General features: G+C 34.1%; 1 protein-coding gene across 13 annotated transcripts in view; it reads left to right on the top strand.

Moving 5' to 3' along the window:
• pdm3 (POU-domain protein pdm3) overlaps positions 1–15,375 on the top strand; it is a 145,250-nt gene that overhangs the window by 120,609 nt on the left and 9,266 nt on the right. For all 13 annotated transcript variants that reach the window (XM_076121322.1, XM_076121319.1, XM_076121318.1 and 10 more), the window contains 2 exons: positions 2,518–2,702; positions 14,497–14,677. In XM_076121322.1, the coding sequence (XP_075977437.1) occupies positions 2,518–2,702; positions 14,497–14,677 (366 nt within the window). The remainder of the gene's footprint in view (positions 1–2,517; positions 2,703–14,496; positions 14,678–15,375) is intronic.

Genomic DNA, 15,375 nt, shown 5'->3' on the forward strand with positions numbered 1-15,375 from the left:
TGTCTTTGTGTGAGTTATTATCGTTCCACGACATATGCGTGCAGTATTTATCGTAGCGTAAAGGGTGCTAGTTTAATTTACATATTAATTGATTTACTAAGAAAAGGTAAATAAATTTACGCATCCCTTATAGCCTATAATTACTGTACACCAAACTAGAATACTACAAGTAGTGTTAATTATTTTCAAGTGATTTTACACATGTATCTCGTGAGTAATTTACATTACACGTTTACTATAACAGTAAATTATTTACAGCTGAACTATTCAATAACAAATTTGCTAACTAAACAACTTGGAATGAACATCATATTTTTTTAAGTGCAAAGGTTGACATGGAAATATTAAAACGAGTCACCGTTGCACCGTATCAGCTCTTGGCATACAATAAAAGTGTGCATGTGTGCGTTTGTTGCAACGGATGAGGCCCTAATTAGCCGGCAATTACCGCTAATGCCGCGCGCACTTAATGAAGCGCGCACCTCATTTGTACACCGCGGCGCACTTGCGAGAGACACTCGTGAACACCATTGTTGTTCGATACGAGTACCAACATGTACGCTTATATTAGCTAAATATTATATTAAAACATGAGTCACGTTACTAGAGATACATAAACAGATTTCACGCACTTGATGTAGCGTGAATGCGTTAACGCACTTTCGAAATATTATCGTCAACTTTAGTATCATATAAAATATATATATTACTTTTTAATAAGGAAAAGTAATTTCAATGTAAAGATGCAAACATAACTACGTTAAGTTCTGTACATAAAGTGCTTATTGTATTACACAGACATTACACTAAGCACTCAATTAAGCAACATCGTACTGAACACTGAATCTTGCAATGAAAATCCGTTTATTGAAAACGATATGGGTTCAAGTAAATAATCACCAGTTGAATCAGTATTGCGCTACACTTAGCTGGTTATTATCGGGTGCTGAACGCACTAAATGAAGCGTACCTCTCATTTGTGTACACACTGCCCCGCACTTACGAGCGCGGTGCTGAGGCGCTATTGTTTCACTTGTAAAAGAAAGCTTTGCATGTTGCTTTTTAGTAGGCAATTTGTACTTTGATAGTGCGAGTTATTATTTCAAGTGATATTGTGGTTTTTGTACTTTTATACTTGTTACCGCTACACAGCATTTATCATCATCATCAAATTCTACAATATGAACGAAAATACGAAATGTGTTTAAAAAATCAAATAAACATTATAGAAAGTTTTGGCATAATGGAGGTTACACGACAATTTAAGAAAAAAGTATATTATGCAAAATTGTATAATGTAAATATATTTTTCAGTATACACATAAGACGTTGTTTATAACTTTACAAAGTTTCTCATAAAGTTTTAGTTGTTTAGCGAGCAGAATACAAAACTCACAATATTCTAATTAAATTCCTAAACATTTGCGATATCAGTTAACTTGCAACGTAAAGAAAGAAAACTGAACTAATTGTCAAATGAGTCATAAAATCATTCAAGTTATCTGAGTGCGCATCGTGAGTGATTGAGAAAAATTAGTCTCCATTGTTCTATACGACAGTGATCAGTTGCTTAACTGTTTAATTATTTTCTAAATTGACTTGGAACAACGATTACATATTTTCATTTCGATGCAACAAAAATGGACGTCTCTATACGTCGTGACTGTAATTAAATCTTTTAACTTATTAATAGGTAGAGTCAAATCAGTTGTATAATTACTGCTTTATTTTGATAGAATATAAGCTAAAGTGAGGGAAAACATTGCGAGGAAACCTTGCTTTCCATTCTTGAAGGAATGCAAAGTCCGATTCGTATTTAGTTATCGTGGTGAATTCAAAGAGTAACCTCGCTCTCATTCCGGGAAAAGATCCTTGCCTAGAAGAGATAGTAATAAACTAAATTAACTTAATAAACGAAGTTATTTCACAAGTCTACAAGCAAAATAAACTAAATACCACCGACATTTAAACACAATGAGTACCATAAACTTCTTTGTACATTAAAATGTATCTAAGATAAAAATACCAACATCTAATTGACTTTATCCAACATTTGTCTAAGATTACCTTAACTTACGTTATGGTGCCGTCTCGCTACGACGAATGCAAAATCGCGGTCGGTCACGGCGAACACTGCCAGCCCGCGACCGGTTTCAAATCTGATTCGACACAACCAAATGTGCGAGGGAAACTATGAATGGGTTTAAAACAATAAATGAAACTTTCTCTTCCGTAGTACAACAATTGAAATAAATACTTTTATTGATTTCCAAGCACAATCGATAACAATGTAAAAAGTTACTCGCATCGTAAAGTAATTACTGTTAATGGATCGAATAAGAAAACTAGTTATTTTGAGTATTCTGGTGTTCGAGCATTTGTAACTGGTGCTTTAATAACAGTTACAGTCGTTTGAGCGCATGCATAAATTATAAGCACACAGTCCAATGGCACTTCGAATTATTTTTACACCCGGTTTTTAATGGTGTATAATGACGTAATTTCAATTTTACACAGGCTGGCTGCGTCGAACGGTGAGATAACGATCACGACGTCGCACAACGCTAACGCCGGACCAGCCAGCAGCGCCGGCAGCGCCGGATCCGGCCCGATCCCGTCACCGCACGCTCCCGTCAAGATGTCACCCGGATCTGTGAAGTCACCCTCTCAGGATGATAGTGATCTACTTGCTGACTCACCAAGTAAGTGCACAATTTTTATAATGTTTTATTTGTACATGTAAAGAAAGGTAAAAACGTTAAAAGAATTTCGTTGCAGTCGCATGTTGAATCTTATTTCATACGCTGTTGTCTAAAATAAATTCTTACTACGCCGTGACTCGATTCGTGAAAACTTCTATTTAGTTCTAAAATGTAATTTTCTTACTGAGAAAAAAATATAAATCTTTCTTTCTCTTGCTATAAATTTTACGCCAAATTATGTACATTACCACTGTTTAGTACATGTAAGAGTAATTCCGATTCGAACTGCCCTTTTTACAACCAACTTTAGTATAAAAATAATAAAACCAAGCAAACAACAAGCCGGTTGATAAATTACAAAACTAATTTACCATTGTAAGTTACTTGCAAAAGCATTTTGACAAACTCATTCGCTATTTGAACACAACAAAAGCAGAACTAACAGGCAACTTAAACGCTATTTTCGACACAACTTCTAACTCGATTCTACTTATCCATAAAAGTTGCACGTTCTAAGCATAGAGGCGATCCATTAGCCGGGCGAAGTCTAACAGTGTCCTAGGAGTTATTTTACCTAATACTATAAAGAGTTGTTGTAGACTGTCCGTCCGCTGTTTAGAAGTTCGGAGTGCGTTCGGTGACAGTCCAGTTAAGTTGATTAGCTCAAAGTAGTCCCGCGTCGCTACCGTTCGGCGTGGTCGAGCCGCCACTGCGCGATCTTATCAGAACATTGTAAAGTTAATTTGGTTGCGTTTCAAAAAAAGGTTTGTTTAATTTGATTTTTAACTTGAACAAATCTAATTATATGTTCAACGGAGCGTTTAAACATGATTTTCTCAATAACGTTTCGTTAGTTTTGTATAATCGAATGCATGTTTTAAAAGTATTTAGTTTCGGTACAATAAAAACTATTAGTATCTCAACTGAAGGTCTGTGAGATAATATCGTGTGTATTTTTTACTCGTTGAATGCATTATCGATGTAATAATGAGATTGACTCAAGTGCATAAGTCTGTTCCCTTCAACCGATAATGAAATGTCTTGGAACTACTTAAAGCTACTTAAGACTTGGATAGTTCGTGTATTAATCGATACGTGCAAGCTAAGAATAAACCTTAATACACTTTGCAGAACGTACCTACGTAGCATATGGAGTTAGTATATTTCGTACTGGAAAAAGTAAGTACATACTTACCTTTTCGATTGTTACATTTAAAAGGTACTAATTCTATCCGTACATTAATAAAAGATCTGGATCAACAAGACACCGATGAATTACACAAAACTCTCCTCATTTAGCTCTCCATTAGTAGTTTTTATTCTCATTCAAAGTGTCGCAGTTGAGCCAAACTTTCGAACAACAATAGCCATTTTTAATCCGATACTATTCACAACAAACTTCTCTTAAACACACTGGTTAATTGAAACTAATTCTGCTATCCGCCCAAGCAGACGAAGCCAATTTATTTAAGACAAAGTTATTTTTATTGGCCCATTTCATTCAGTTTTAGAACTGCGGTACCATACGATTTTTATGGATGAGATTCTTTTGACCTATAAGTGTAACCTAGACGGTGTATTTTTGGTATCTAGTCTCTACTTAGTGAAATTCGCGACCTCCTTCTGTCTCATGTTATAGAGAAAGTGCAGGCTAATTTGGTAATACTATTTCTGTGAGGACATGTCAACTGTTTATAGAAGGTAACATATTATTAGAGCGTCTGGCTTTGGATAATTTTGAACGTTCACAAGTTAAAATATTTCGCTTAAAGTCAACACATTTTAATTGTAGCGAACTTATAAATAAATTAATGAATGGATAAATTAATGGATGGAAAGACAAAAAAATATCTGTATATTGATCGAATATTAGAACCATGTGAGAAATTAAAAGCTAAAACCATAATAATCATATGGTTTTTTACAAGCTTATTTTGTTATCATAACGCCATACCCAGCCTCTAGGGAAAGTTTTCCCCGAAATACACAACAAAAACTGACTCATAAAATCCAAAGGTTTGAAACTATTTCACCCTACCTATAACACGTGACTTCGTCCACATGTAGGCGTATCAATAAAATAATATAAATTATCTGTTTATAAGCCATCTTTTGGAACAAAAAAGCGATCCTCGCAAACTTACAATCTTCACGCTTTTGTAATATAGAACTTTACACCTTCAGGCTTTTATAACAATAAGTACTAAATAATATACCGCTGGATAAAACTATAGAACCTAAAAATAAACTATATTAGAAATAACTTGAATTCAATAAAGATGCAACAGTTGGGTCGTATTTCATTCACAAATTCAAACTGATTTATTGCAACGACATTCGCTTCTAATTGACAGATTCGATTCAAAGAATTCAATATTAATTCTATCTAACTCGTTCTAAATATAGTATTAGCTTTGTTGGTGTGCGATTATATTTTTAAACAGGTATATCTATTTAGCTTTCATAAATAGGGATCATTTTCAAAAATACTTTTTATAAACGGCCGAAGTGGTTGAATATTGGGGCATAAAAAACCTTGTTGCTTTCTCGACATGTAAATTCAAAAACATGTGACTTTGTTTATGGATTGAAAACTAGTTCCTAACTTCAACGTAACTTATAGTAGTCATGATAACCTCAGAAATTAAATGGAGACGTAACTTTATACTGTCTTAGCACCTAATTCTTATATGAAATAATAGGAACATGCAACCTACGCCGAAACGTCAAGTAATTCAATGTATAATGCATGATAAAGTTCCGTTTAAAAATTGTTTAAACAAACTACTACTCTCTTTTAGATAAATCACTACTAAAACTTGTAGTGAATAATAAAAAATCCTTAGTAAATACAGTCCGGGATCAGTGAAGCGACGTATTCGCCCTACTCAGTTAATTGTTTGGTAATGAGTCCATCGATTCCTTGCTATTTCTGTACGAATGCAAACAAGTAATTGGTGCCCGATCTATCTGAAAGTGATAGACTGCAAAATGAACGTCATATTTTCGATTCGTGGAATTCTTGATTAAATGGAATGAACTTCTTTGGTGAATGTGCGTTAATTTGACAGAGTTTTTGGTTTTTGGATTAGATAATAAAAATATACGTCTCTACTATAGATTGTGGTCCGTGGTTTGACTCGTTTACATGCTGAATACTCGACTCCCATAGGCTTTAACGTAATTTAGATTATTATCCTCCTTCTAAACGATGCAGCTTTTTTACTTTCTAAGATCCAGAGATCGTACACTCAACTTCATTTGATCACAACAAATCAAAACTCCTTAGCTACTTTATATCACTAAGTAGTATAGTTTTCTCCGAATACACAAATAATTTAAATTACAACTCTCATTTTTATAGTTTTTTCATGAGACATCTGAGTCAGTTTATAATTTTCCCCTATTTCACGGACGACCGACGCTATCAAAAACCACCCACACAGTTCAATTTACAGCAACTTGAAAATACTTCATAACAAATTATGGCAAAGATCAAAAATAGAAAACCTTATTACAAAAGTCAATCTTAGTTCAATTACATCTCCACTTAAAATTTGTTTTATACTTTTAATCGCCACTGTTTAATGACTGATTTTTCAATTATCAGATAACTTTGTAAATAATAACATGAATTAAGACACATGTATATCCAAGACACGGGTCTCCTCTTGTAATGAGAGACGAGTTATGCCTTAAACCACCATGAATAAGGCCCGGTTTGTTATTACATTTAGCGGTAGTATATCTATTGAATAGCGTAATTATTACATGAGTTTAAACGCTATGGAATAGATAAACTACCGCTAAATGTACCTCAGAACACGGGGGTAAGAGCTTTTTCGTGGAAGATTTTTTTTGTATTTTAACAGATTTCCTTATATTTATTTAAAAAGTAAAATCAGTCCCAAATAAGACGGTTTCCTCGCTAATAGTATAAAGACAAGATCGTACCGCATTGTTACGTAAAGCCGAAGGTATGACAATACATCTAGCGGGGGCAACATAAACCTAAACACGCGAAATTAGGCCCCAAACTTTAAGCGTAAGTACCCATTTAAAACAATAGCCTCGCAAATCCATCTGTTGCTTTTATATTGTCAGATGTTTTGAAAAATATGCTAAAGATTCTTATCTTACGTACTTATTTAAATATAATTTATACATTACTGTTCAGAAATTGTCTACTTGTGAAAAATCGTGTTTAATGATAAAAATATAATGGCAAGTGATTCATAATATCTTTAATTAGGAAAAAGCAAGAAATGGTAAAGGAAAAGCGTTGTAAATGTAGTTAGAACATAATAGATTTACTCTCTATATACATACCATTTTGAAAAAAAAGACACCTAGTTTTTCAAATGGATTGCGCACTAAAATGTTTTTCTGTTACCCAGATCCATAGCTTTAATATATACAGGATTTATCCTATTTCAAATATTTTATATTTGCCTTACTAAAACAAAATGTACGCGAAAACAAAAAATGCATAGAACCTAACCATTTGACGCGAGTAGAAAAAAATTGGGGCACTCATATAATATATCCATTTTTAGAAATAATAAAATGGGCTCCAGTTTGCATTGTATTAGAAGTTGATAAAACCTTTGTTTTAGTCATGACTCGAAGCTGCATTTATTTGCATTGGGTTTAACCAAAAGTAAATCATATTTCTGACTGTTATATTTTAAACAATTTTCGTAGAGGTACAGTTCTTTATCCGCACTTGGTCAGCATAGACTAGAAGCTAACTCATCTTATACGGATAGAAGGCTTGAATTAAGCATTAAATTCCAAGGAGACGTATACACAGCAATTTATTCATTAGTTTTCTATTCTAGTTACAATAAATCGTATCGTAACCGTATCGTTGTATATAAATACACCGGGAGATTCGTGCCGGAGCCCCAGTTCTATTGATTACTATTTAATTCGTTGTTAGTGGATACAATTACTAAATTACTCAGTTCCTCTCTACGATGGCTGGCTGCTAAACCGACTTTGTATAAATCTATTAGGTATTTTCGGTAAACACAACGCCCGACCTAATACTCCATTAGGAGTGGAAAGGATTCGAATTTTCTGTTTTAAATTCGAGTGTTCCGTTTGAGAATGGACTAGAATAGAATTTAAGCTTTCGTATGGTAAATTAGTCGCTATTATTATGTGAACTGCTTTGTGTTACATTTTGGTTATTTAGTGATTCTTGTTTGATAATTGATTGTAAATTTAATACAACTTGTTACTGTATATTAAGTAGGAACTTTATTATACAACATTTAGTATTATGTGCACAAACCGCGACAGTTTAAAAACTTTAAGTACCTAATTTATGACTTCATTGAAATTCAGATTATAATTTAGCTACAGCAGATATCTAGACTTTTGTTTAAGTTGTTCTGATGCTTCCGGCTTCTCTATTTCTCTGTTCTCTCTTAATAATTTCGTTTATTTTTCACTACGATAGTTTATCCAAACAATCCTCAGCATTCGAACAAGATAACATTATCAGTTTTGTCTAAAATTAATTTAAACCAATAGCACACGTTTTGATGCGATCAGCCCACAGCAGATGTGATGACCGGGTGACGTCATCAAACTCCCCTCCTTTCAATTATGACATAATTTATAGTCAATACTGTTCGACTACTACTAATGTGCTCCGATACAAATCTAATCAGTCGTTTCTACTCATGTATAAAAGGGAGATTGGGGATAATTTTGTACGGGTATTATTAGTTTTTACATTGAGTAGTATGAGAAATCGGAAATCAATTCCGCGTTCGTTTTTATAGATTGATATTTGGCTGTTAACCTGAAATATTATTGTGTTATATGTTTCTAACGTCTATTAATTGAGCCCTGTAGTACAGGTCTAGTACCGCTTCTGTTTAAAACTAAATAAAACCTCTATAATTCGTTCAAGACTGTTTAATTACACTTGTCAGGCACGACTATTATGAATACCACCCCGGACCAGTGTCCATGCGTCAGACTACTACTTACACATTCAAGCCGACGCACTCAAAGGGTGACTTCCCTATTTACTATCCAGAATACAAAAGCAAAAGCAATTTCGTGCACTTAATTCGAACACCGCAGGGCATTACACTGTGGAAACGATGAAGAAACAATTCTTCCAAGTACAAACGGGTTATTAATTCATAATTACACATAATTCCCAGTAAATATACGGGCTAATGACACTAAAATGTACAATACAAAGAGCTGGGCCAAAATAAAGGAAGTTTACGTTAGCATCAAAGAAACCGACTAACGACCGTGCCAGCCGGCGTACCGAACTAAATTAATTAATTAACTAATTAAAATCCATTACAAATAATTAACGTCGTCGATAAAATTGAACGCAATCGATATCGTAAGCGAAAACAAAGAGTTGGGCCGACGAGTGGCTAGACTCACAGCGATAAATAAGTGAACTTTCAATTAATTGGCATTAGCAGAAAATGTTGAGAGACCCTATTATTCTGTTTGTATTGTATTGACGGCCTTTTTAAACGGACTGAGAACAAACGTAAATGGTTACAACACGTTTTTGTGTTGAATGATGATATTTTGAAGATAACGGATTTCAAAAAGCGATATGTGTGATATTTTTATGATCGATGTAAAAACGTTTATCAATATTCAAGAAGGTAACAATCTACTTTAAACTAGAAAAAGATAATGGTAACTAAACATAAATGACATAAACATTTTGGACATTTTACAAAACTATTGATCGTGAAAACGATTTGAAACGCGATTGTTACTTTGTATCATTATAATTTTCATAGTTTTAGAAAAGCAAGTAAAGCTTAGCAAAAGAACTTTATCTGCGTAATCAAACGCAACTTTAACTCAACATATTCAGTTACACAACATACTTATTTACAACAACCTTCTCCCACATTTCAGTCTGAAAGTTAACCAATCAGAACATTAGCACATATTATACTTATGTTTTAATATTTATGTTAGCCAGTGACCTGTTGATTCAACACGGTGGCGCCACCTACGTGATACGAATGCATTGCGGAACTAATGCCCCGTGACGCCGGTGACAAAAAGTCGCTTTAATGAAGTGACCGTTTAAAGCTATGATTTTGCTATTTACTGCTGAAGTTTGCATGAAAATGTAGACGTTTACAAGTAGGTGCGAATTATAGTTGCTACACGATGATCTGGGTAAATTGTTTTGGTATATTATGATGTGATAGCCACGTTTTAGTGTTTTAAGACTTATTGTTTTTGTAAAACTTGAATTCGTGGCTGTTTTCATATATTTTCATACCATAAAACTCGCCTTCTTCACAATAACGTTAAATGTAATTTTAAGCAAGAATCTTCATTAATAAGCATTTATTTTGATAATTACACGAACACATTTACGTACTTAAATTAAAATGTTTACTCAAACTGGAATACTAAAGACATTCCTCAACCAGGCCTTGCTTATATCAAATTAATTATTTTAAAAGTACAAACCTGTATTGTTAATAAGGAAATCTTTAAAATAACAAAGTCATGTAATTTAATTAAAGTTTACATTACCGGCGAGAATGTCTTTTATACGATATGAAAGCAATAATAAGTAATAACTTACTAAATTGAAGGTAAAATTATACTAAATTTGGAATCCCCGATACGTATTTACTTAATTGTTGAGCTACACTTAATATCTTTTACAAAATGGGTTTTTAATAACAGGACAAATGAAAAGCCATCGATAATATCAAAGAAAAGCTCAAACTTTTACCGAACAACGCTTAAATTCTTCAAGAAACTTGTTCAAAAGTGCTTATAACAGTTACTTTAATAATACGCGTTAATTATAATCGATAACGTATTCGATTCTACATCGTAATCGTAACATGAATCGAGACGATTCGGTGCGCGTAATTTCACCCATTACATGAACTCACAAATTTATAATTTGCGTGTCTCGATATGGTATTTATACGATTCTATTTCTTATGTCATTGACACAAAGAGTTATTATTCCAAATTGATGTGAATATAATATCTTTATGTGTACATGATACATCTAATTACTCGAGTTTTTTCATTAAAAGTAATGTAGCGTTGAATGTAAAATGTCGGGAATAGCGGTCTGATTCGATTATTAGCTATGACGAATTTTTCAGTGATGCCGTGTCAGATTTGCTGAAATTTAGATGCATGATGTGCTTAGGTGATTTATTTTATTACGGAAGACAATTTTATAATTCTCTTTGTGTTAAGATTTGTCTAAAATACTAAAACTTAAGTCACAGGTGATGAAATCAAGCAAACAAATTGTTTCGTAATTTTGAGAGTCACTTTCGTACTAGGTAGTTTTACAAATAAGCCAAAGATGACAAGATCCAGAAAATAGCACTGTTTGTTAGCCGTATCGTAAAAAATATAACAATATTTTATCCTTCGCCATTCCATTCGATAGCTTTTTAATAAGCGTGCTTTATAGTAGCAAGTGTACACTTAGCTGCAATTATTCGTAATGTTCCACCCCGCCACCCCCAGATGTTTGGTTTTCTTTTCAATTTGCATACAGTTGGCATGAGAGGGCCGCATTAACCGTCTAAGTAAACGCGAATCAGATATTAAAGGATCATTTTTGGTAGGAAACGATTACGAAGCAGCACGATAAGAGAAATTCAGTAAACAATGAAATAAATAGCTGTTGAATAAATCAAGACTTGAATAATGTCGGGCAAAATTAGTTTGTGCTATTCGGTCTTAATCTTTGTGGAATAATCTAGAAGGTTTTAAATTAAGGGATTACATGATTAATGGAAAATACATTTAAATGTTGCACGGAATAATTAAGCCGCAAATTACAATAATTACTTTTGGTATAATTATGTGCCTTCGTAATTATGTTGCTGATAATATTTTTTGTTACACTGTTGGGTTTCGAAGTTAGTTTTGACGCCGGTTTTGTTTGCCTTGACCTCGTAATGGAGGCTGTCCTATTTAATGTAATATTTGAATACATCCTTTTTGATTCGTACAGCCGAGATTTTTGTGCTTTGAATGAAGAACTGCGAAAATGTGATGGTTACACAATTTTGTTTTTTTTAGTCGTTTTGCTAAGTAAGTTTTACAGATATTACAGATATATTATTATCTAACAATTATGCCTCACACCAAATGTACTCATATACACAGTACAAGTCAAGTAAAGCGACCTGAGACCTTAAAATCTACTTTTCAGTTCATATTCCAACCATCATTCATATCCAAACGTCTTACCACTATCAAATAAAAATCTCTCAACAAAAGTTCAACACCTAAACAACGTACAAAACAATGTAGAACATTAGTCCCCAATTTCCACGTAATTCTAGGACCGCCAATCTTACTTAGTGCGATCACGATTAATGTCCACAGAGAGCTCCACTTGTCGAACAGACCAATACAGTCCCACAAACATAACAGCAATTCATTTGACCTCTCGCCTGCTACAAAGGGACACTTGATTTGGCTTTTTATAGACTGGTGGATCTTGAAGACGCTTAGTACTGCAAATAGACAGCGTAGTTGTTCCATCTTCTCTTGAGTAATTCTTCTCTTGAACCTATTAAGGTTTATTCTTTTATAGTTTAGCTTTCCTCTGAAGACAAAGTTTAGTTTCAAAGATTTTTCACTTAGGTACTTACCCTAAACGTGTAGGAAATTATCAATAATCGCAGTACCGAATCGTTACATCTTTCTGAAGGTGGTTGAAATTGACTGTTAAATTATTTTAATAACGGGATGAATTTATTCATCAGTTTGTTACTAAATGCTTCCGTCCTACCCATACCTACACCTCAGCTACTACAACTAATCGTTTAAAAAGCACACGCGTAACAACAAACCCACCAGTAAGTACTCCAAAAGATAATAGCAGCAAATTACCGTACCGTGGGACACAAGGGAAGCATATTACATTGACAAGCTGCCTATAAACTGATAATAACTCCACATAAAAGCCACCAAAACCATTATTCGTATAGAAAGCAACTTAATCGCCATAACGAATTTGTTAAAAGAAAAAGCAGACACGTAACAGGTCACATACACAGACACGCAAACTTTAATTGTTGCTAATTAATTTATTACATGTATTAAACAATTAAGCGTATGTTATCTTGATGTATTGTTATCGAATTCAGGACGCCATAGTTTAGGAGACTCTGCCCAATTGACTTATCTTTGAAGGTAATTAATGGGAGTACTCATCACGCGATGCTCTAATTGGCGGTCGAAAACTACGTCATATCGTTATTACTTTCCATTTTACGTAAAGGATACGGTCGATTCGCGATAACGTGGGAATTGGAAGTAATGTGATATACCTAACTGAAGTGGGCAGTGGCACAGTTTAATACAATTGTAACATGAATATCCCATACCCAGATAAGCAATGAAACAAAATAATGACTCTGCTCACATCGTGTGTTAAGACTTATTGAGTTTTAACTGTGATAGTAACATTTTGAATTACAAATCTAAAGTTTAAAGAATAGGAAGCATAGAACAACTATATAAGGATAAATTAGACTGAAGCTCTTAAAGATATACTCGTAAAACATCAAGTAATAAAAACTTGCATTATGAATCTGCTTAGAAGCCATCCTAACTAAATTCAAATTACTAGTCTAAAACAGAGTTAGTAGACGCACATTCGAATAAGAATGAGCTATATTCGTTCACTAAACAACACTATTATTTCATTTATTACTCAATACATCAACTTAGACATAAAGGTACACAAAGAAAAACAATCATAACATCGGATATGGATTATATTACATTAGCTCCCCTAAAAATCGCCCCATAACCTCATTACGATCGGTAATAAGATTGCCGAACAAACACTATGTTCATACGTAACAAAACGAAATTAGAAATCGTCTACGAACACCGGTAAATGGTGAAACGATTGCCAATTTACCAACCCTACCCTGTCTTAATTGACGCAGACTACTCCTTAAACTAACGGGGGTAGATAGCGAAAGTAATTTGTCATCGGTTAGCTAAGCATGGTGGGGGGAGGTACTCGCGGGCCAACCTCCGCGGAGGTAGCACGTCTCCACACTAATGACATCCCGCATAATTAGGAACCGCCACCATCTACTAATTACATAAATTGCCCACTAAACTTGGCTATAATTTTGCTTCGCGTTTAAACTGGGTAACTGCTTGAGAGTTGGTACGGACTGGTTAAAATTATTACAATGTGATATACAGATTTAGGAACATGTGTCTCTTTAATTCAGTGTTGGTTGGCGAGACTTCACACTTGAATGTAATAAATTGTGAAGTGTGTGATGCGAGTTCCGAGGTCGCCAATAGATAACTACCTGCACGCTCTGAGCGTACAGTTTCGGTGCACCGTAAATACACTAAATGCCAAGAATTTGCATTTAGTGCATTCTGCACTCACATTATTAAGTCCCTCGCGCGATAAATAGTAATTAAGGATGTCTAGTTCGAAATGGAATGCAAATTAGGCGTAACTGTTGATACATTTTTATAATTAATTGGTATATTAAGAATCATCAGGCATAGTTATGAAACCTGTTACTTCGATAAGAACATGAACAACGATACCACAAATTACTGTTATTGAACCATTACTTAAGCTTATTAATAGTGTGCTCTTAAGATTAAGATAATAATGCTTTAAAAACAAATATGAATATCCAGCTTGCAACATTGTAGAATACCTTCTAAAACTGATAAGAATAAAAGCGAGAAACTTTGTGAACAACTTGCATTGCTAACACGATTTTTTGCCAAACAGATCAACCCACCATCAGTCAGTCTTCGAGCAACGTTGTGGACGGTATCAACTTGGAAGACATCAAGGAGTTCGCCAAGGCCTTCAAGCTTCGACGGCTTGGCCTCGGCCTCACTCAGACACAGGTCGGCCAGGCCTTGTCCGTCACCGAAGGCCCCGCGTATAGTCAAAGCGCGATTTGCAGGTAAACTAAATATAGAACATCTGTTTTGCAAATGATAGTCATTTTTAGCAGTCGTCATGGTCCAGTTGTGTTGTATCTACATCAATTATAAATGGATGTTGCTGGACTAAATGTTAATCCAGGAAACCGCTTGCTTCATAATTACACTAAATATAACAGTATCTTTTGGATTTTCTGAAAATCTATTCATTGGCGTTATAAATAATGCAAAGTCCAGCAGCATGCGTCAAGAAAAAACACATTATCTTCCTTCATTTGTTTTTCATTAAAAATTAAAGAAACAAATGAATGAGTTGATGAATTTTGAATAACGGACAACATACGCTCGCGAATTAATTTGAAATTTCAAATCAAACAGTTAATCCGAATTTGAAATTCTATAAAATACACGACCACAGCTTAATAATAAATGTTGCCACTTAATTGTTGTTGTTAATACAGTATCTAATTTGTCAAACAAGAAGGAAAAATGTAAAAAAACACAATCTGATGATATCTTACTTGTAACCGAGGGAGATAAAGTCGCACGCTTGTCAAAATAATGTGACCGTTTGCTGGCAACATCGTGGGGCTGACAAAAAAAGGTTCAAGAATCGTTTTATAAATGTCGTCACGCAGGCCGGCTCTCAGTTATCATTCCCAACTTTTTAATATCGTTAATTGAAGTGATTTGTAAAACAGCATGACTCCTTTCATTG

Source organism: Anticarsia gemmatalis, chromosome 13 (assembly GCF_050436995.1).
Source record: "Anticarsia gemmatalis isolate Benzon Research Colony breed Stoneville strain chromosome 13, ilAntGemm2 primary, whole genome shotgun sequence".
NCBI lineage: Eukaryota > Metazoa > Arthropoda > Insecta > Lepidoptera > Erebidae > Anticarsia > Anticarsia gemmatalis.